The following is a 22,655-nucleotide window of genomic DNA, read 5'->3' on the forward strand; positions in this document are numbered from 1 at the left end:
TAATTTCGGGTACACCTGTCCTAGACGGACTCAACCCCTGTATTGAGTCTCCAAAGTCAAATGCACGTGATGCAAACAAGCGTCCCTACTAGGGATCTGGCATGAGGCTTGTTATACTAGGTTTGAAATCCTGGGTTTATTTGTTCTAGACCTGGCTTACCCGAGCGGACAACTCGAGACGGGGGCCGAGGGGGGGCAGCGTACCGGGAATATAGAAGCTTCACCGGTTTTGCAACTTGTCCGAACCTCGTTCTAAAATTGGGATATGACTCTAACAGAAAAGAAGTCACACGAAGTGCACACTTCCCAGATGATTTAGAAGACTCAGAGAGAGGAGGGTTTCGTAACAGTTTATATACAGTTCAAAGAGTATCAAAGCAGTAAAAAGCGACAATTAACACATTAGGCTCAAACATATAAATAAAATCAGATAATAAATAAAGCCAAATATAACAATTATTCTAAGCTCGAATTCTTGAACCCTGAACCAGAGATTCTGGGTTCGATCCCCAGTAGAGTCGCCAGAGCTGTCACACCCCCCGGAAGAGTATAAGGGAATTTTTTCCAATTTAAGTGATAATCGAAATGGGATTATTTTTTTAAAGTTCAGAGTCACCACTTGGGATAATTTATGGTGTCCCAAGTCACCGGTTGAAATATTGAATCGAGGAAGGTTTTGGCTCTAATTATGGTATGCGAACACAAAAATCCGGGTAAGGAATTCTGTTAACCCGAGAGAAGGTGTTAGGCATTTTCGGGTTTCGTAATTTTAGCACGGTCGATCAACTATTATTATTGGCCTAATTATCTGATTTTAAAATACTTTTAAACCTATGTGTATTTTTAACTTTAAAACCGCTTTTATTTATTTAAGGAATTATTTCAAGATTATTTAAAACACATCGCAAAACACGCTACATGAAATGAATCCGTGATTCACGACACGTTCTATTTAACCTTGTTGGAAATTAGAACCGGATCACATGAAATGTACACCCGGATTTAATAATAGCCATGATAATTATATAATTAACGCGCCTAAAGCAAACTACGAAGTTTATTTTTAATATCTAAATTATAACATTTGTGAGGGCCATGAGTGATTTAATTAGGATGGTACACCTCAATCCATTCTTTCTTTAAGAAATTATACTTAATTAAAGCCATCTAAAGATGTTTGGATTCTTATCTAAATTAAATTCTATCTAACATGACTATAAGCAGCCTACGCAAAATACCATACTAGCCTAACGTTTGGGGTGGGGGGAGGGCGAGTTCCAAACTTACAGTAACAACAAGCGACATTTTAAAGGGGAATTGGGCTCAAGGGAAAATCCAAAGCTGAAACTAAAGTGCTGGAAGCCTCAAGGGCTAATCTGGGCCAGACACAAAGCCCAAATATGATAATCATTGTGGCTATTCAAAGCAAATTTCAGTATATTATCAACTAATGATCGAAATAAGTACTAAACGAAGTGTAAGGGAAATAAATGACCAATATCAATCTGAAACACCTCAGCTAAAGACTGGGCCACTTAAATCTGGGCCCAATGCTATAATGTACTCAGTAATTATTTTGGGGAACAAACTGTGTGCTTTCGGAGGTTAGGCTCAAGGTAGAGCCCAAAAGAAAATTCATCATAATTCCAAACGGCTCCATTTGGGCCTGATTCAACTTCTTAAAACCTTGGCAGGAATGTGCTGAGAATTAAGGCCCTACTGAGGCCATAAACAGTCACCATTCACACGAAACAACATCATATACAATTCCCAAACATACAGCGACAACAATGATATTACAGACCTCGAATTGTTACTGCTACTAATGCTACAACATGAACTCAGACCATTTAAACTATTTATCAACTATACTAATGCAAACACGATCTGTTCTATCAAGTTAAAGCCCAGAAATATATACATGCTGAACATTGTATTTTAAACATATTAGAGCCAGATTTCACATACCTCACAGTGGTAAGCTTTCAACCCCTTCTAAAGAGCATTTACCATTAAACACATAACCTTCAAACACACCCTATGATAAGCCATACTACTATAGTAGACTGAAGCTTCAAACTCCCAAAGTAACTTAAAGGCACAAATACCTCCCACACACCTTACAATACAGTTCAAGCTCAAAACACACATCTATTACGTACCAATTTTAGCTAATTTCTAACATACTAAAAAACAAAATGGGGAAGGGAAGGAAACAGAAATGCAATAAATTCCAACATCATGGAATCGATCTCCAGCAGAGCAAACAGGCATCGACTGAGTGGCAATAGCCAACAAACTCTAAAGCTTCAAGTGTATTATTCACATGGCCATAGGGATTCAGCTTACATACATGGATATAAACCAAAAACAGCCACAGAACTTCAACAAGAAAATAGTAATATCAGCAGAGTTTAAAACAACAACAAGCAGCAACTATCAATCAGCTTTAACCATGTTTGAACCCAAAAAAAGAACAACAATGTACTCAAGCTTTTAAAACCCAAGAAAGATGAAAACCAGCTGCAATGGAACATTATTTGCGTTTTTTTTTGTGTTTTTCTTTCTAAGTTTTGAAACTCTATCAATGTGTGTGTATTCTTTAGTGTTCTAGGTGCAAATAATAGTATTTTTAAATCTCCTCCTTTAGAGTGAGGGAAATGGTTATATATATAGGTGCTCACTCTCCATGTGCTACTAAGGAATTTTTTGAATCAAATCTCTACTGCCCAGCCTAAATTTCAGGAAAAAAAGCATCTTTCAAAACTGATTTCTGTACAACTGTCAGATATTTTTATTTTTTAGCCTCTTATCCTAACAATTTTGGGCAGCTGTCCATTTTAAGAAGTTTCCAATCAGTTACTAAAGATTCTCCCAAGTTAAAATTCCCAAATTACCCCCTTAAATTCCTAGTTATTCAATTAACCCCCTGAAAGTTTATGCTATCCCCAAATCAGGACTAACACATTTAGGCAAAGAACACATCGAAATTCAGATTGAACAAACAACAATCATTAAGCATTTGGACCTTTTAAGCTAACCAAAACAAAACAATTCAGCAAATAGAAGTATTTACATCTAAAACCAAATGATTTTCAAATTGTTCAAGCTTATTGAAGCTACGAGATGAAAGAGCTAACAGAAATTAAACTAGACTAAACATGCAAATTGAGTAGGGAAACAAATACGAAAGGAAAGATTAACCAAGTACCAATCAGAAATCAGAAGGAACAAAATCCACGTTCAGAAGATTTTTCATCAATGAACTCTGAATTAACCTAAGAACAAAATTAAACCCTTACAATTTCAGAAAAGAGAGGAAAAGAAATACCCTCCGAACACTGAAAACTCTGGACTTCGAATGCATTTCGTCCGGTCAGAAGCGAATCAACTAAATCCCGGTGACTCCGAAATGAGTTTAAACTTACATTAACTAATGGCTCTTAACAAAGCCATTGGCTAATGTCAGTTTCAGACTCAAAACATGCTCAAATCGACGGAGAAATCAAATAAAAGACCCGATATTCTTGACCATTTTTAGATCTAAAATATGTGACTTTTGGGTCAATCGAAAGATATGGTCACGAGATAGATGATGAGAGGGGAAGGTAGTGATTGCATGGTGTCGATTTTAGTGGGTTTGGAGGAGGTTGGGTGAATTAGGACTTGGCTCCAGATGTGGATTTGGCGAGTTTGGGCAGTGATTTAAAGGAAGTTGTTTATGGGTTTGAATAGAGGGGGAAAGGGTGATGGTATGGTAAGAATTTTAGGGCGAGTTGAGGTGTCGCCGCCGGCGGGTGGGGATTTGGGATTTAAGGGCGGCGGATCTCTAGGGTTTGGGGTGAGAGAGACGGATTGAGGGTTTGACTGGGGGGGGGGACCGGTTAGGACATATATGTTTGGGAATATGAATCAGTTCGCAGCCATTGGATCACACAAGATCAACGACTGAGATTCGCTTGAAAGAAACGGCGTCGTTTGGTTAAGTGGGGTGAGACCTGGACCGGGTAAGTTGGTTTCAGGTTGGGTCTGGGGCTGACCTGGGGTTGGATTTGGGCTCAGACTATTTGGCCCAATTTTGGGGCCAAGTTAGACCCTTTTCAATTCTTTTCTCTTTTTTTTTTCTTTAATTAACTAAAATCCTAAATTACATCTCAGATTAATCTAATTTGCAAGGTTAAGCTAATTATCTAATTGTAATAGTTACAAAATTAGTTGATTCTAAATTAAAGAAAAGAAAATTACTAAATTAGAATTAAAAGACTAAAAATGCAAAAGTAAGCCATTTTTTGTGATTTTTATTTTTTAATAAAGCAATTAATTCACTAATTAACCTAAAAAATGTAAAAATAAATCCTAAATGCAATGCACAGTATTTTTGACATTTTCATAATTTTTAACAGAAATAAACATGCACAGAAATGCAAATAATTAACACAAATTCTCACAAAATCCTTTAAAATTACAAATAATGGATTTTTTTTATTTCTCTTGAATTTTATAGGAGTAATTCATATAGGGCAAAAATCACGTGCTCACAAAGACAACCTTTATTTAAGGGGTGTCATTCGAACATCTCGCAAAACATATTCATATATTATAAGTATATCATATATTATAAGTATAAATAATATATTTCTTAAAAATATGTATACATACAACACATTGACATTGTTACAATAATTTACTTAAGTCCAGAGTTCTAGACCCATATTTTACTCTACTTGTGCAACATAAAGGCCGGAGCTTTGCCAATCTTGCAAACTTTACTAGGGTTTACAAAATTAAATAGTGAAGAAAAATGGGGAAGAACTGTAATATCGAAAAGTCAGAGGGTCTAAAGGACACGTTACTGGGATTTTGCCATTCTGGAACACTGTCTAGGGTTTATATATATAATTTTTCCGCTTAAAAACGCAGTAGCTGCCATTGGTCTGGTTCTCTCTCCCGAAACACAAGCAGTAATTGCATATTGTTGGATCAGATTCAGGAATCAAGATGGACAAGAGTATGATTGGAGATTTGGATTCACTTCCTGAAGCAGATAAGCTTAAAATGGCCGCCATGATTGACCAGCTCCAAATTCGTGACAGGTTCTTACTTTTCTCCTTTCTGTTTGATGTTTATATGCACTTTTTCACTTGGTAGAATAAATAGGAAACGAATCTCCTATAGGTGGCACAAAAAAATAATCGTAATTTACCAGTTTGATTAAGAAATAATACCTTTTTTTAAACTTTTACAAGATTTAATTACTGTTAGCCTTTTTGGTAAGCTGTATGAGTATCAATCCAAAACCTTGATTTACTGCTTGCTGCGCCACAGATTCATGATTATATTTTCTTAGCAGGTTTAAGCTAGCATTTAGAATTTTAACCTATGCACCTTTTCTTATTCCCTAAAGCTGATTTTATATTTCTTTCCCTTAATATTTTAATTAAGAATGGAGAGTATTTGGTAATTTGTTCGAGTGGTGGTTTTGGAAAGCTTGGATCAATGTATATGAGTTAATTAGGCAGTCTATTCAGCATGCTGTTTGCTGGTCTTAGACTCGAGCAGCAATCAGCGCTGGTTTGTGTTGGATGATTGTATACTGCTAGTCTTATACTCATAATGGAAATAAGTCTTCACAAGTTGATTTGAATCTAGTTGTTCTGAAGGCAGAGAAAATGATGGAGGGCAGAAGCTAGTAATATATTGAGATAACGAAGTAGAAATTGAGTATAATTCCAGGGCTTCAGAAGCATAGCTTTCCTAGGGAGCTGTGATGTTTATAAATGAGAGAGAGCTGTGAGATGTGTAGGTATATATACAACCTATTTTGCACCTAGCTTCTGGGTTTAAGCTTGCCTCAAGCAAACATTTTGCATCACCCCACAGCGTAAGTCTAGTTTCATTAGTTTAAATCCAAATATAGACTTGAAAGTGTACACATAATCTGCACTATTATGCAATTAGCAATGTAACAAGCTAGTGTGGGAATTGTGTTAGTTTGGGTAGTTTATTCTATCACATTAAAATAATTAGTCAGATTCTTGAGAAGACTCCACGGAGGAACGTGGTAGTAATGTGTTCCTAGAGATGATTTGTTGGATGGTGTTTCCTTGCTTCGAGCTCATTAAGTAGGGGGTTGTAGCGTAGTTTTGAGTTTAATCCTTGGAAATAATCAGCTAAATTCTGTTGTGGCCTCTGAGGTTGAGATCTCCAATGTGCGAGGTTGAAACATCTATCAAGCTATTTTATTGGTTCAATAATGTTTTTGCAGGCATGCCTTGTTGATGAGCATCAAACTTATTTGTGTCGTACCTTTTGAGAGTAATAAGCTGATTTTTCTGGATTGAGTAATTGTTATTGTAGGCCATATCTTGGTAGTGAGCCACATTACCTATTCGGCTATTCATGTCATGAGTTTTTTAGAGTCCAAGTCCTTTCTTGAAAATGAAACTATAGAAAGTACTCATTCTGTTTCAATTTATGTGAACCTATTTTGACTGGGCGCGAAGTTTAAGAAAAAAGAGACGATTTTTGAACTTGTGTAAAATGAGGCACATAAATAAAATACATAAATTGAAACGAGGGAGTAACTTTTATGAAGCCCTTCTCATGGAGCTGAACTCATTAACCTTTTTTATTAGAAGGCTTCTAAAAGTTGTAACATTTTTGTTCGAAATATTGAAATGCTTCTGGACAAAATAGTGTGGAAAACAATGGAAGATTCAACCAAGAGACACCTGCACATCTTGTACATGATTTTTTGATGCCACCTTCATGTTTATTAATGAAATTTGTTGACTTGTCAAAATAATATTGGAGTACTCTCTGGGAAGGATTTCTGTTAAGAACACAGGGCAAAATATGATTAAAAGAATTAAAAATTTGGGAGGCTATCTGAGCTTTACATTGTTCACATCAAATTTGTATACTATGTGATAAGTATCAAATAAAATTTCTAATCAAACATCCAACTGTATGGATCTTAAGTTTGTACTGAATATGCAATTGGCAATTCCTGTTTGGATACTGATACTCCATGGAAAGGACATAGGTAAGTTGCAACATTTCACCTTCGTTGGCTCGTCTATCAGTTCTGCTCACTGATGTGCATATTTTGTGGCATATGCTGGAAAATAGTAATTTGAGAATTGAGAAAATGAAAGCAATAGTTACCTTCATAAAGTTAGAGACTTTGGAGTAGTTAAAACCACTATCTTAGTAAAAGGAATTAAACAAAGAATGAAATAAACTAAAATATCTTAAAGCAGAAACTTGAAGGAAATTGAAGACATTATTTTATTTTCTTACTGCCTGTCTCTATTAATACTTTCTTATGGTAATAGTATTGTAACTCTAAAGCCTCGTCTCTTTTGTCTTGAAATATTGCAGCTTGAGAATGTATAATTCCCTGGTTGAAAGATGTTTCACGGACTGTGTAGACACTTTCAAACGCAAAACTTTGGACAAACAGGAGGAGACCTGTGTCAGGCGATGTGCTGAGAAGTTCTTGAAGCATTCTATGCGTGTGGGTATGAGATTTGCAGAGCTTAACCAAGGCGCACCAACACCAGATTAAAATGCTTCTAGTTTATGCCTGCAATTCAACTTCTCATTACTGTAGGCATTGTCTATTGCGGGTTAGTTAGTTAAGGAAAAGGACGTGGAAGTTCCTTGCATATCCTTCGTTTTTGGATCAACAGCTTTCCTCGTCAGATCAATTAGTATACTGTACTTTTGCTTCTCAATCCCAAGAATATTTCGAGTGAAAAATATTAGAAACTTGAACAGTAGAACTGGACTAGATTGCAGGTCATTTGCTGTTACCATAGCATTCTTTTGTGGCAGCATTCAGGAAAATAATGTGGTATTCAATTTCGTCAAGAATGCATTTATGTTGCCTTTTCAGCTGTTTATGCTATTTAATGAACTCGAAGTTGATAGAGCTCAATTATTAATTTAAAAAATAAGAATTTGATATAGCTTAGTGGAAATTGTTGCTCCCTGATTGTTATACTATTTGATGCCACTTTTTCTCTCCTTTTTCCTTATCGTGTTGTCTCCCTCTTTTTTCTTCTTTTTCCCTTTTCTTCCTTTACACTTTTTTTGAGCCGATGGTGTATCAGAAATAATCTCTTTACCTTTACAGGTATGGGTTAGGTCTGCGTATACACTACCCTCTCCAGACCCACCTGTGAAACTATACCCACCTGTGAAACTATACTGGATATGTTGTTGTATAGCTTAGTTATGGAATTGAATTCATCTATTTTGCCTATCTTCCACATAAGGGTTGTCAAATAAACACGGTTGCCCTTGATAATCAACTTTATTTTGGTTTCTGATTAGATACTCAATGATTCATGTGATGTCTTTTTTCCCAAAAGTTAAAGCGGTTTTTCTTCCGGCAAATTACTTTGGACGGAATTTTGCAACTCCGATCGTGTATGTTGGAAGGCGTTTCCGAAGTGGCTAAATTTGCAAAAATTTATAAACATTCATTACGCATTAAATGGGGTTCCCAAAATTGAGTATTTGTGCACTTCTCCCCACTATATGGAAGTTATTGGCCTTTTTAATTTCGATTTGCATTGCGGGGACTATTTAAGGAGAAAGCATTATTATCAAGAGATTTTTCATTTTTACAAGTTCAAATTGAAGATCTCCAGTTATGGTTGAAGGAATTTTATATATACGATGACTCATACTCCCACCCTTCGGGTAGGGGTAAGGTCTGCGTACATATTACCCTCCTCAGACCCCACTTGTGGGATTATACTGGGTCGTTGTTGTTGTTGTTGTTGATGATGACTCATACTCCCTCCGGTCCAAAATAAGTGATTTTTTGGTTGTTTTCACACATATTAAGAAATTCACATTTTAACATTAATTAGCAATGAAATTGACCATATTAACATTTACTATCTCTTCACATAAACACTCCTAACACATACTCCAACATTAATTACTCCAAGGGCAATGTAGGAAAAAAATAATTAATTCATTCTTGAAATTTGAAAAAATCACTTATTTTGGACCACAAGAAAAAAGCCAAAAAATCACTTACTTTGAACCGGAGAGAGTAACATTTATGGTGGCCGGCCTATGGAACTCACTTTCATATATTCACCACAACTAAATTCCCTATTTATCATACTAAGTGAGCGTTTGGACATAAAGAATTGTAAAATTCCGAAATAAATTAAAAAATTTCAAGTGAAAGTAGTATTTGAAAATTAAAGTTATGTTTGAACATAAATATAATTTTGGATTGTTTTTAAATTTTTGTACGTGATCTGAGTGAAAATTTTAAAAAATATTTTTTTGGAGTTTTTCAAATTTTTATTTTTTTTTAAAAATATATCTTTAAGTGAAAATTAATATTTTTATGACACATTGATTTCGAAAAAAAGTAAAAAAATTTCGAAAAAAGTAAAAAAATTCATGACCAAACGTGCTCTAAATTTTAGCCGTGGATCATCCATCAAGGAGATAGCCACTCGGTTAAGACTTATCCATCAAATGAACGCCAAAATTTCAAATCCAACGGTGTAAAATTACCCAGGAATATCTAAACCGATGAATATGTTATTCAACGTATATCCAACTGAAGTGTGCCGTTTGAGGTTCAAACTTTCTTTTCGTAACCTACACGGGAAACCGTTAACGCCGTTACGGCACTCGTGTTAAATCCGTCATAATTCCAAGCAACAAAATGTTTAACGGCTACCAAACGGCCCCGTCGGTGACCCCCTTGATATATTCGTTATGTACAAAACCTTATTTTTTTGTTTAATATTATGAAGATTTACTTTTCTGTAAAATTCAACGGGCAAAGTTTTATTTTAGCTTAATTCATCTCTTAATTTCTCTCTCTAGGGAACTCAGAGATTTATTATTAGGTTTTGAATGAGCTTAAATATAAGGTTAGTTTGCTGTTAACTTCTTAAAATTGCGTTAAAAATATCAGTTTATTTACTCTTTATATTTTTATTGATTTTTGATCAATTTAGTTTCAGTTTTATTTTATTCAACATGTATAGCCTGGTTAATCTGAATCGATTTTTGGTTATTTTGTTGAAAAGTTAATGTTTGGATCGGTTTTTATTTTTCATGGAATATATTGCTTTGAGTTTTTTGCTTGCTTATAATTTTGATCTGAAAATCGAAATATGATGTTCGGGTTGAGTTATATACATAAAAATCATTAGGTTTCTAATAAAGTTGGGATTTTTTCATTGAATTTTGCTATTGGATTGGTGATTTAAGGTTTTTTAGGTGTGAAGCATGGATGAATTGAAAATAGAGGATTGCTGTACTGAGAATAAGCAATCAACGGCTGCTTCAGCTTCTTCGGTTTCTGAAAATAGTGGCAGTGTAACTGTAAAGTCATTGGAAGTATGCAGCCCGATGCCTACATCACCAGCTCACCGGTAAATATTGTTTGGTTCTCTATATATGATTTCCTAAATTAGAACCAGCATATTTGACCTTGTATACTTGCTAATAATAGTTTTGAATCTGAACATTGGGAGAGCATACTTGCGAGTTTTGATTTCAAAGTTTATCTGAAGTTTATATTTTCTTTTTCGTAGATGACTTTTAAGTATCATTCTTTGGTACTTCGGGTAAAGTTTGGCTTTTTTTAAAGTGGAATCCCTAGTCATGAGATGGTATAATACTCCTCTGTTGCACACCTTAATTTAGGTCATTTGTGAATTAGATTAGAATTTAGAACTACGTTGTGGCATATGAAAGTGATTCAGCAGCTGAATAGCATCTACATGTCAAGATTTTCTATCATGAAGACAATAGATTATTAGCGTCGAAATGTCATGCAATTTTTTCTCCGGTCATCTCCTTCATTCAGTCACATAGCGGATTCACGGTCATGTGAAATATCATGTTTCTCTATTGAGGGGTGTTTGAAGTTCACGGTGTTTCTGCTGCTAATTTTTTAGTTTTGAATGGCTGTGGCAAGATATAGATGTAGAGTAGTGATTGATGCTTATTGGTTTTGGCATTTTGTGATTCTTGCTTCCATCTGGACCGCACGTAAATAATGAGATCCTTACAATGAGTTGAATTTTGCAGGAGAACCACTGGTCCAATTAGACGAGCAAAAGGTGGTTGGACTCCTGAAGAGGTAAGTAGTTTTCTGGATATGCATGACACAATCTTCTGGTGTAAGATAGCCCAATAGCCTAAAAGCTCAAGCCCTCAGGTTATAGTGAGTTGCAGTTTTCAAGTTCAATAGTGGATACTACTGAGTTACTAATGAATAATAGTAGGAATTTGGAAAAGTTGGTTTCTGGCGGAACACTTTTTCTAATGAGTTTGTCTGTGCTTCTACAGCCCCATTGTATATTAACATTAATGTGCTCTATTCCTAGAATTTCTTATTTATTGTTGCTTGTCTTTTGTATGATTAATTCAGCTTTTGGTTTTACTTTGAGGAATCATGCATTGATTAGATTAATTTCCCAATGCCACAGGATGATACTTTGAGAAGGGCTGTTACAGTTTACAGGGGGAAGTGCTGGAAGAAAATAGGTATAATTTATTTGCTAGTTGTTTTGGAAGTTATTAAAGATTGAACAATCTTCAGCAGCTAGTTCCTTCACTACCTATTACAGATTGAAAACTCTTGTGCTGCAAAACTTTTTTTTTTATAAGGTAATAAATTTCATTAAAGAATAGAAAACACATTCCCGAATACAAGGAGTATACCAAAAAGTAGAAAGCCTTGAAAAAAACATGGGATATGCATGTCTGCTTTTTCCATTTCATAATAGCAGGCAAAAATAATTGTCCATGCATATAAATATTGCTTATGAACTGTGATTCGAACACACTGACACTCATCTTTGAAAGTTGATGTTGTTGAATATCAAAGGTTGTAATATGATTACTATGGAACCCTATTTCTACAAATAATATTGAGTAGGAAAATGATTCTATGCCAAGATAGTGAGCAATATTTGACCGATAGTAAGCTACTAAACTTGCAGTAAAAATCATATTAGGTTGATTAAATAAAGGGATCTCTAACCACTTATTATCATATGACTCTATAAGCTGGGAATAAAGCACATAAGATCCGAGGTGCCACTAGGTGTAATAGTCAATCTAAGTAACTCGGGGAAAGGTTTAGCTTAAGAGAGGTCGTTTGCTATCTTTGCCTTGTTCTTTGATGCCACCCCTTTCCAAAGACCAACTAGGATTTCTTATTTGGCTTGCTGTAAATCCTCCATGACGAATTTAACCTAAGGCAAACCATTTGCTTTCTTTGCTTTGCTCTGAGACATCATCCTTCCCAGAGACAAGCAGAGTCTTCTTTGTTGGCTAAACGCAAAAGGTCCCATGGCTGGCTTGCCTCTCTCTAGGTTGGCCTTTTTGCTTGAACTAGTGGTATTTTACTTGTGCAGTGGTGTAGCCCATGGTGCAGTCAGCTATGATATACTCAACCTTCTTCTTTAGCAGTACATAGATTTCTTGGTGGAGATAGTTGATTTGTTATTGATTATTATGGCAGTTTTTGGTCTGGCGTAATTGTACCATCTTGGTACCTTCATTAATAAAACTTTACCTTAAAAAAAATGATATTCTCAGCCTTCTTCTTTGGCAGGTCAATTTACGACATGTAGTGGTTCTCTCTTGAACAAAATTATCTCAGATCTGTAGGTGGTTTATTTGTGTGTGTGTTTTGAATGCATCTTTAATAGACATGCTAGGCCAATATGTTCAAACATGTTATTACTTATATGCTGTACTGAATTATTTGTAGCTTAGATCTAGGCCAGCTTTGGCAGTTACTTCTGCAATTTGGTTCATACTACAATCATCATGTGATTCTCTATTTCGTTTTTCTCAAATTCCTGTGTTGTAATTGTTGTTTGTAATATGAAATAAAAAATTTCACATTGGCTATACCAGCAAAACTATGGGTGTTTATCGGGCGGGCTGGGACGGGCTGAACGGGAAAAACCCCAGCCCGTTTGGTTAGCAGGCGGGCTGGGGATAGCGGGCTCTTAGTGGGCTGTGTTTTTTGGAGTTTTTGTGGGCCCGTACGGGTTAGGGCTCAAACGGGCTCGGGCAGGTCGGACTCCAATTTCTTTTTTTTCTTTTTTTTTTAATTTAAATTTTATTTTTCTTATTCAATGTCATTGATAGTTAAGTATTTGCAAACTTTTAAGGGTTAGAATTAAACTTTGAAGTTTAAAGTTTTAAATTTGAAATTTGTATTTTAAAATTATAAAATTGAAATTAGAAAGTAAGTGGCTACAAAAAATTATTTAATAAGAGTATAAGACCAATAGGCAATGTAAGGAACAAACTCCGAAGGCTTTCATTTATATTTTTAATACTTCAAATTAATTGCAAGTTTTTTTTTTGATTTTTTTTTTTGAACTTGCAAATTAAAACTTAAAAGTTTACAATAATTATAAAAAATAAGAAATAGTACATCACATGCTTTGCATCATTTTTGTAAGTTCTTCCATGTCAACATGAGGTTTTGGTTTCCGGCATTGGTTGAATCGAAACCATAAACCATTATATCTCCAATTTCTTGGTCCTCCTCTTCGTTTACCTCGTCACGCCCTTGATTTCGCCGTTCTGATCTTATCCAATCTCTGAAGCACACTAGAATTTCCAAAGTGTTGCTGCCCAATGAATGACGGGTAGCTGCTACCTTGCTTGGCTAAATGCGCTCTCTGATGCGACTGTTGAAATTGGCACATTTAGCACGTCTCGAGCCATGGCCGAAAGAACAGGAAATTGATTTGAGTTGCTCCTCCACCAACCCAGCGGTAGAAAATCCTTTGTGAGGGGCTCTGGTGACTTTTGCAAGTAGAATTGTAGTTCATCAATATTCCTGCTACTGGTTTGTTGATGCTCTCCTAGTGTAGACCAAATCTGATAATCTTGAACACAATCATCATCATCCATAGTTGTTCCAGATGTTGAAGGATTAGTTGAAGGAATATTTGCATCTACAACCGAAGAAGCATCAACAATGTTAGCATAATAATTATATAAAGTTTGTAAATGTGTGTGTAGCTCAGAAATACAAGTGTCAATATCAGGAGTTTCAGTTGGGCCAATATCCATATAAGTATATAAAGCTCTAATTAATTGGCGACACTTTATCATTTTGACAGTAGGGTTTAAAATAGCACCAATTAGGTAAATATAGGGAATTGGGTAGAAATACTTTTTAAACTTATCTAGCATAGATTCAACAACAATAGCATATCCTTCTTTCTGCTTCATATTATGTAGTAAAAGAGAAATTTCAGCAATATGAACTAAACCATTTGAAATGGTAGGATAATAAGCTCCAGAAACTCAAGTGTAGCCACATAAAATTTTTGTAAAAATTGTATAACATCATGAATGACTTCCCAAGTTCTAGATGTTAACAAACGGTTAGGATTGGTACAATGAGAATTAGCAACTTCAGTTATAGTTATTCTATATTTATAACAACATCTTAAGAACAAATAAGTATAATTCCACCTAGTAACTATTTCTTCAGGCATGAGTCTTGGTTTTAGTCCATATACATTTTTCCTTAAATGCATTTAATCTAGCACTTCTATTATTTCCTTGAATTACACCAACAGCTCTCCTAACTAAAGTAATTTCATCTCTAAATAATTCAAGGTCACTCTTCACAATCAAGTTATAAATATGACATGCACATCTAACATGAAATATTTCAGGAATTGGTGGGTGTAGATGCAATTTTAATATTGTAATAGCAGCAGTGTTGTTAGAAGCATTATCAAATGACATACACAAAACTTTTTCTGCAAGATTATAAAATATAGCAACTTCATGTATAGTATTACTTATAAATGCACCAGTATGACTTTGATCTTCATCATATTTAAAAGCAATAATACGTTTTTGCATACAAAAATTATCATCTATCCAATGGCATGTAACAGTCAAATAATCATTTCCATTCACAGCACGACCAATATCAGAAGTAAGAGAAACTTTACAAGGAAGACTTGCGAACAAATAACGTATATATGTCTGATATTGTCCAAAAAGCCTAAAGATATCAGCTCTACAAGTACTTCTAGGAATACCTTTAAACATAGGGTTATAAATTCTTTGAATATAAGTAACAAGATACAGTGAAGAAGCAAAACTAAAAGGTAAACAACCTAAAACAATCATTTTAGCTAATTCTTCCCGATCTTTCTTAATATCGTATTTCCCAAATAACCCACCAGTACTCGGGTTAAGTCTTTGTTGCCCAGATAACTCATTTACTCCCCAATCAAGAGGGTGTTTCTCTTCCATATGCCTACGAAGTTGACCCGTTCCCCCTCCTTTACCGGGCTCATGTTTATAATGTTCACTACAAATTTTACATTTTACATAATTTTTTTGATCTTCTAGTCTTTCAAAAAACATCCAACACTTACTTCTTAATCGTCGATTCTTCTTAATAGGGAGAGGAGGCCTACTTGTTGCAACCCTAACATTTTGAGTTTGACTAGCATTACCAGGTGTAGGTGATGGTGTTTCAAGATTATCGGGTGATTGAATATCATCTAACAAAGCATCTAAATCATCATCTACACCATAATTTTCTTGCATTCGCTCATAATCTACATTTAAATTTTCAGGTGAACTTCTAAGAAATATGTGTAAAGCTACTAGAAGAACCAATACCACCTCTTGTTTTTTTTTTGAAGTTTTCTTACTATCGCCTTTACTAGTGCACGCTTTTTTGGCCGCTCTAAGTAAATCCATTATATAAATTAAAGTAAGAAATTAAAGTAAGAAACTAAATTAATAATTCTAAATAATAAAATAAGTGTACACCAAATAAGAGAAAGAGATGGAACGAGTGTACCGGGATTCCTTATGCCGCACTAATTTTGAATTTTTGATATCAAAATTCAAACTTCAATTGATAGACCGAAACTTGATAGTTAATAATACTTGAATACTTGATACCACACTTAACTTGAATAATTGATATTTGATAATAATAATTTTGTAATGGCTAAACTAAATAATTGATGAAACTTGAAATAATAAATAATTGAGAATTTGAGAACTATAATATCAAGAGAGACTTGAGACTTGAGAGAGAATTAGAGTAGTAAGAGAGTGAATTGTGAGGAAAAATGAAGAAGAAGGGGGGCTATTTATAGATTTTAAAAGGTTAAAAAAGTAATTTTGCAATTATTAGGGGTGGGAGGGCTATATTTTTAATGGGGGGGCCGAAATTGGCATTTTTGCAATTTTTGGCCGTTCCCCAATGGTCATTTCTCAATTTGACCGTTGGGAACGGTCCAATTAAATTAAAAAAAAAAATTCCAACGGTAACCGGGTTGCTAACGGGCTGCAGCCTGTGTTCAGCCCGTTAAGACATTTCGGGTTCAACGGGTTAGGGCCACCATTAAGCTAAATGTGAACGTCCACAACCCGCCCCCCTAAACAACCCGTCCATTAATGAACAGTAGCGGGCTGAACCGGGCTGAAGCGGGCTGAAAACGGGTCAGTCCGGCCCGATTAACACCTTAAGCAAAACACATTAGACGGAGAGTGTAACAAGCATATGTCGAGGATAAAATGGGAGAAGGTTGCCTGAGATGATTTCCGTTATCCTATGTAGACCTCCAAACTGGTGGTACTTAGGCATGGCACAGTATTTGGATGGTTGAAGGTGTTAGAACAAAACGAGATTGATCTAAAATCACAAGGAGAGAATTTGAAATTCATGTGGTCTTAGCTAAGAACAAAATTGAGTGGAAGCAAAGGATTCATATATGGAATATCAACTAATTAAACAAAAAGAATATCAACTGATTGGAACTAAGACTTGTTATTGGTGCACCTGAGGTTGGTATTTGTGAAGAGTCTTTTAGTTTGATTAGAATTTGTATGTCGGTTTAAGGATAAGTGTGAGATTTGGAATTGAGTATTGGAATGGAATGAGACCAAATAAAAGAATAGATATCGAGGATTCATGTAGCCGACTCCAACTTGTTTGGTGTTTCGGTATAGTTGTTGTTGATATATTAAAGAATGGTGAATATTTTTGTTCCATAATAGAGTCTGCCAAACCTGGTTTAACAGATGGTAAACTTTTAAGGTTTACCAAAGAGCGGACACACAACTTCAACAAATGTTAACTTGTTTGAAGTTTTTTGTGAGTCACTCATGATTTGTTTGATATCAACTGTTATTGGTTGTTGATCATTGGGCAACGTATTTCACTCAGTTCTTGATTTAAGCTTATCCTGTAACTAGATAAAACAATCTGGTTTTATTCAAACCCTGATGTACATGCAGCTGAATTCTTTCCGGATAGATCTGAAGTGCAATGCCTGCATCGATGGCAAAAGGTTCTGAACCCAGACCTTGTAAAAGGACCCTGGACTCAAGAGGTTGGTTTTGCTTTTCTTCTATGTTAATCTGTTCTTCTAGATTGTGCTTCGATGATCTTTGGTAATTTTCGATGTCCTTCACTTTATTGGTGATTTGTGTATAGGAGGATGATAAGATCATTGAACTGGTGGCAAGGTACGGCCCTACAAAATGGTCTGTCATAGCCAAATCATTGCCTGGTCGGATAGGGAAGCAATGCCGTGAGAGGTAAGATCAGATATGGTGGTCATAAGTTGTGTAAATGTTATCCTTGTTTAATTTAACAGTTCCTTCCATATATCAATACAGCTATCTGTTGATTCATTGCTAACTTTCCCCATTGTGGGACTTAGATACTACATGGTCAGTCAAAGATATATAAATATGACTACCTTGGCTTGCTTTTACCGGTTCAACTTTTTCTGCTAATATCACAATCAATTCTTTATTTTCCTTTTCAAATTGGGAGAGCTTACTGCATTGGCTTAATGATGATTTTTTAATTTCTTCAGGTGGCACAATCATTTGAATCCAAATATTAAAAAAGATGCCTGGACGTTGGAGGAGGAACTAGCACTCCTAGATGCTCATCGGATCTATGGGAACAAGTGGGCTGAAATAGCTAAAGTCCTACCTGGAAGGTAATCATTCAGCACTGATATTGAACATCTTTAGGTGGGTCCAACACTAGTTGATGATCTAAAGAAGTTATGAATTCTTCATTCAGTAGATTAAAGAGAAAAAAAATCTATATGGCGTTTTCTGCTATTGGGTTCTAAGCAGTCACCAAAGAAAAACTATAGGAAAAGATCCTGAAAGATTGTGTGGAGATACTGGAATTGTGTGTAATGAATCAGTTTATGCTATTATGTCTTGTAGTGCGACGGTGTGAAGGCCTTTGTTTAGCAGCTAATCTTTAGGCGTAATTTAACTTCATGTTTTTTGTTTGTCCGGCTAATATGCATATTATCCCCATGATAACTATGCTTTTCACCCGATTGTGGTAGAAAATGATAATTAGTATGAATTTACTAGTTAGTTCTTATATGCATATTTCTTATCCGTGGATATCACATTGATAGAAACAAATATCATTGTAGCCATAAAACATTTGATCTGTTTTTGTGTCTTAGCTAGTGCTATCTGTTGGTAACTTTTGGTACCCAGAAGCTTGTATATCATTGGTTTTGAGTTTGACTTTAAGGTAGATAAGCTCTGAAGTTAAATTTTTTTCAGCCATTGTTCCATATAAATGACGCAATAACCTACAGAAATATGCTCGAGAATACGGAGTTCATTCATAGTATCTTTTACAACTCTTAAACTACTTTTCTTGGTCATAAATGGACGAAGTTTTATACAGGACTGATAATGCAATCAAGAACCATTGGAATAGCTCCATGAAGAAGAAGTTAGACTTTTATTTGGCTACTGGAAACCTTCCATCTGTTGGTAGGGACGGCCTTCAAAATGGTTGTAAGGACACAACTGGTACAGCTTCAGCTGAAAAGGCGCTTGTTTGCTCACATAAAGGATCAGATTCAACTGAGCTTGCTTCATCAGGAACTACCGATGTGTGTAAAATAGAAAATTGTGACAAGAATCATCAAGATGCCAAACTGCTGGTTGCAAATATTGATGCTTCCAAAAGTGGTCCTAAAAATGAGTCTGCTGATTCTGAAGTTGTTAGGTGGGAGGCAGAGTCACCGGTAATGGATTCTATCCATGTTAAACAAATTAAGGAAATCAAGTTTGAAGGATATGGAAAGAATAGTGAAGTTGATCATTTTAAAGTCATTGAAACTCCATTTTCTTGTGAAATACCTACATATGGTACATTATACTACGAACCTCCACAGTTAGAAAGTTGTATTTCAATGGATTCAGATCATCTGAATATTCGATGGGCACATTGTGAATCTGATTCAAGTCCAAGTTTGTCACCTAGTTCTTTCTTGACTCCACCTAGTAGTCTGAAGGGTAGTAGTTTGTATTCACAAACCCCTGAATCCATACTGAAGACTGCTGCTAGAAGCTTCCCGAATACGCCTTCCATATTTAGAAAGAGGAAATTGAACTATACGCCAGGTAATAAAATTGGGAATGCAGATGGAGATACGCATAAGGATGAAGTACATGATGCTTGTGAGGATAAACAAACTGACAGTTCAGAAAAATATGTCATGATTCGGGGAAGTTCTTCGAAAAACCCTTCTTACAATGGTATTGGGCCATGCGATACCCAGGCGTTTAACGCCTCTCCTCCATACCGAATAAGGTCCAAACGGAAGTCCATCTTCAGGTCTGTGGAGAAACAGCTTAAGTTTGCATTCGACAATGAGCAGCACAATACTAGTACTGGAATTAATGATTCAACTGTCAAAGAGATATCACATGTAGCAGATTGTTTGCGTGCAACAAGAATGGGTATCACCTAGAACCTATGGTAAGAGCCTTCCTTTCCTTCTAAACTACTAAAGTATATTGCACATTCTAGTAGTTGAATCCGAAATTGATTCTCATTGATATACATAATTTCCTAATTTAAGTCCTCAATAACATAATATTGACGACTCAATTACAGAATATTCTAACAGCTTCTTTTTTCTTATATGATTTCTGCTTTACGTCAAGCTTTAATTCAAACTTCGGAGAAAGAATCGAGTTAACAGTGTGTCTAAGTAATCATTCATTAGAAATTTAAATTCTGCTCATGGATCACCAATAAAAAAAAGGAGAACTCCGCCCATGGATCACCAATAAAAAAAAAAGAGAACTCCGCTCATGGATGATGCACGTGGTTGAAATCACATTTTGCCAAATACTGACAATGTAAAATCCACTTTTGCTACTGGAAGTACTCACATTTTTCCGATATGTGACAAAACGGTTCACTGCCATGCTTTTCTTCAACCTATACTTGTTAGCATTAGCACTATTATGTACTCATGCATGCTCTTGTCATCAATTGCGTGTCATTATTGGCTGTCTAAAATTTCTGAAAATATTCTTTAGGGCGGAAGAGCACGAGCATGTTTTTGAGCAGTTCCAATTGGATTACATCATTACCATTATCATCTTTTCTGTCGTGCAGGATAACTGCTGGAAGCGGTAGTTTTACCCTGCTATTATCCGTGACACTGGCTGTCATGCAGTTGGAATTCTTGAGGTGTTGACCTTCATGAATCAAAAGACCTCATCAAATTCCAGAAGAATTGACCTTGCATATATACGTTTGTGTTAGGTTCCTTCTGAGTTTTCTTTTTTTCTTTTCTCATCTACACCAATTATTTTTAGGTCCTTGGCTATTCATTATACATAGATATTATAACAGTGAGTATTATTGAACTTGAAGATAAGTTGCAATCTATTAGTACAGGAACTCATCTAAGTACGTTGGTGGAAAATTATGTCGAAAATAGTTGTTCAATAAGATCAATTGTTTTGCTGGATAGTATCTTCGCAGTTCATACCAGTAATGAGGTAAAACTATCAGCTTTTCTGGGCTCATATGGTTGATCTCACATGCTATTTCTGTCTCAAGTGGACTCAAATGGTTGTATCTGCCAATTATGCTGTACCACTTGTGGACATCAGATAGATACTGAAACTGTGATCGGAGCACGGACTTTTGTTATGTTGTTCCCAGCTCAACTTCAATATTATGCCATGAGACCTCTAGATAAGGTAAAATATTGCCAAAAGTGCATTGTACATGACTTTGAATAGAAGTACAGAGGCATTAGACAAAGTTACTGGGGAAGAATACAAGCACAATTATAAGCTGAGAGGCTAATTGGCAGTTTCATCTTCAGAAAAAGGAGGGGAAGAACCTGAGATTCACACTTCTCCTAAACCAATTGGAGTTCTCAAATTAGAGCGGTATACAAATTACACATGGTAAAAATTTACCTGGGGTTTATAATTAACAAGCAAATAAAATGTCTAGACTTTTATCACTTGACCATTGGTAAGTGATATGGAATATGGATAAACTGTTTTGTTTAGCGCAAATATCACGTGCATGTAAGTGTTTTCCACATTGTGGGGAATCCTAAAGAGTGAATAAATGCAAAAGAAAAAGCGCCATCTCCTGCAGAGGTTTGGTCTAGCGGTAAGAGCGCAACAGATAATGTGTGGGCTAGGTGTACTTCGCAAGTTCAAACTCTACCATAAACAAAAGTCTTGTATCTAAGTGGTGATAGGTGTGTGTGTTTGGGGGGGGGGGGGGGCTATCGAGTTTAGGACTTTGCGCCATCGACCCTAAATGACTAATGGTTATCAAAAAAAAAAAGTGCAACCTTGAATAGTCGGTTCTTCGTTTTTCTTTTCTCTTATTCCCCTCCGTTGAAATGAGATCATCCTAAATAGAGCACTTGTTGTAATACTTACAAGGTCCACATCTTGAGTTGGTTTCTATCATTTATTTCCCGGAGCGTGAACTCCTTTTCATGGACAATCTACTCAAGCAGAGGCGGATACATTGTGTCAGATAATTTTAACGTGGAACATAAATTTATGTGTAAAGTTTCATTAATATTGTAATGTATAACAATATGAACCCATAACTTAAAAAATACGATGTGTTCAATGCTAAAATCTTAAAAGTTGAACCCATAAAACTTAAATTTTAGATCCACCTCTGCACTCAAGAGTGAACTCCTTTTCCATGGAAATAAATAAACAAAGAGTAATAAGAGGAGAATGGTGAAGGTAAATGCTAATGTACTAATCATACATTATTAAGTTAACTAATTCTTCGTTTTGGTGAAGATACAAATGTAAGGTATTTTAATTATATTTAATTAACCGTGACATTAACAAACAGCCGTCTTAGCTCAGCTGGTAGAGCGCGTGGCTTTTAACCACGTGGTCGTGGGTTCGATTCCCACAGACGGCGACATCTGCTGTTTGATGTGTTTTCTTTTTGCATTTAATTATATGCTGCTGAAAACTCATTAAATTACTCACAAGCGGATTGATAAGAATATTGTTAAATGGTTTACAAGTTTTGACGAACTGACAAAACTTGATATTATCTTTTTTTTTTTTTTAATAGTGTAAAATAAGCTCACCAAAATTGATTCTCATATTATATTACACAACTCGACCATCTAATCTGAAATATTAAAGCTATGGACCAAACGTCCCAAAACAAATCCCATCAGATATTAAAAGAAAAGCGCATTCCCCTTCCCAAAAGAAAAAGGCAAGAAATTGCAAATAAATTCCAAAGTATCAAAGGCAAGTAGATTAAAATGGGG

General features: G+C 35.4%; 2 protein-coding genes and 1 non-coding gene across 4 annotated transcripts; all 3 read left to right on the top strand.

Annotated features, from left to right (window-relative positions):
• Positions 1–4,908: 4,908 nt before the first annotated feature.
• On the top strand, positions 4,909–7,985 carry LOC104235785 (mitochondrial import inner membrane translocase subunit Tim9). The gene is made up of 2 exons (XM_009789604.2): positions 4,909–5,093; positions 7,384–7,985. Exons 1-2 carry the CDS (start codon positions 4,999–5,001, stop codon positions 7,568–7,570), a joined length of 282 nt encoding a protein of 93 aa, XP_009787906.1. The 5' UTR covers positions 4,909–4,998; the 3' UTR covers positions 7,571–7,985.
• Positions 7,986–9,783: 1,798 nt separating this feature from the next.
• Positions 9,784–20,849, top strand: LOC104235784 (transcription factor MYB3R-3-like). Of its 2 annotated transcripts, none has more exons than XM_009789601.2 (9): positions 9,784–9,917; positions 10,261–10,424; positions 11,086–11,137; positions 11,487–11,544; positions 17,317–17,411; positions 17,516–17,619; positions 17,904–18,032; positions 18,755–19,837; positions 20,486–20,849. In XM_009789601.2, the coding sequence occupies exons 2-8, from the start codon at positions 10,279–10,281 to the stop codon at positions 19,827–19,829; spliced, it is 1,659 nt and encodes a 552-aa protein (XP_009787903.1). In that variant the 5' UTR covers positions 9,784–9,917; positions 10,261–10,278; the 3' UTR covers positions 19,830–19,837; positions 20,486–20,849. The 2 variants fall into 2 exon arrangements, with proteins under 2 accessions (XP_009787903.1, XP_009787905.1); XM_009789603.2 differs by having other exon boundaries at positions 10,270–10,424.
• A 1,369-nt stretch (positions 20,850–22,218) lies between these two features.
• TRNAK-UUU (transfer RNA lysine (anticodon UUU)) lies at positions 22,219–22,291 on the top strand. Its single transcript has one exon. It is a non-coding gene; the product is annotated as a tRNA-Lys (tRNA).
• Positions 22,292–22,655: the final 364 nt, after the last annotated feature.

This window comes from Nicotiana sylvestris, chromosome 12, assembly GCF_000393655.2.
Source record: "Nicotiana sylvestris chromosome 12, ASM39365v2, whole genome shotgun sequence".
Taxonomy (NCBI): domain Eukaryota; kingdom Viridiplantae; phylum Streptophyta; class Magnoliopsida; order Solanales; family Solanaceae; genus Nicotiana; species Nicotiana sylvestris.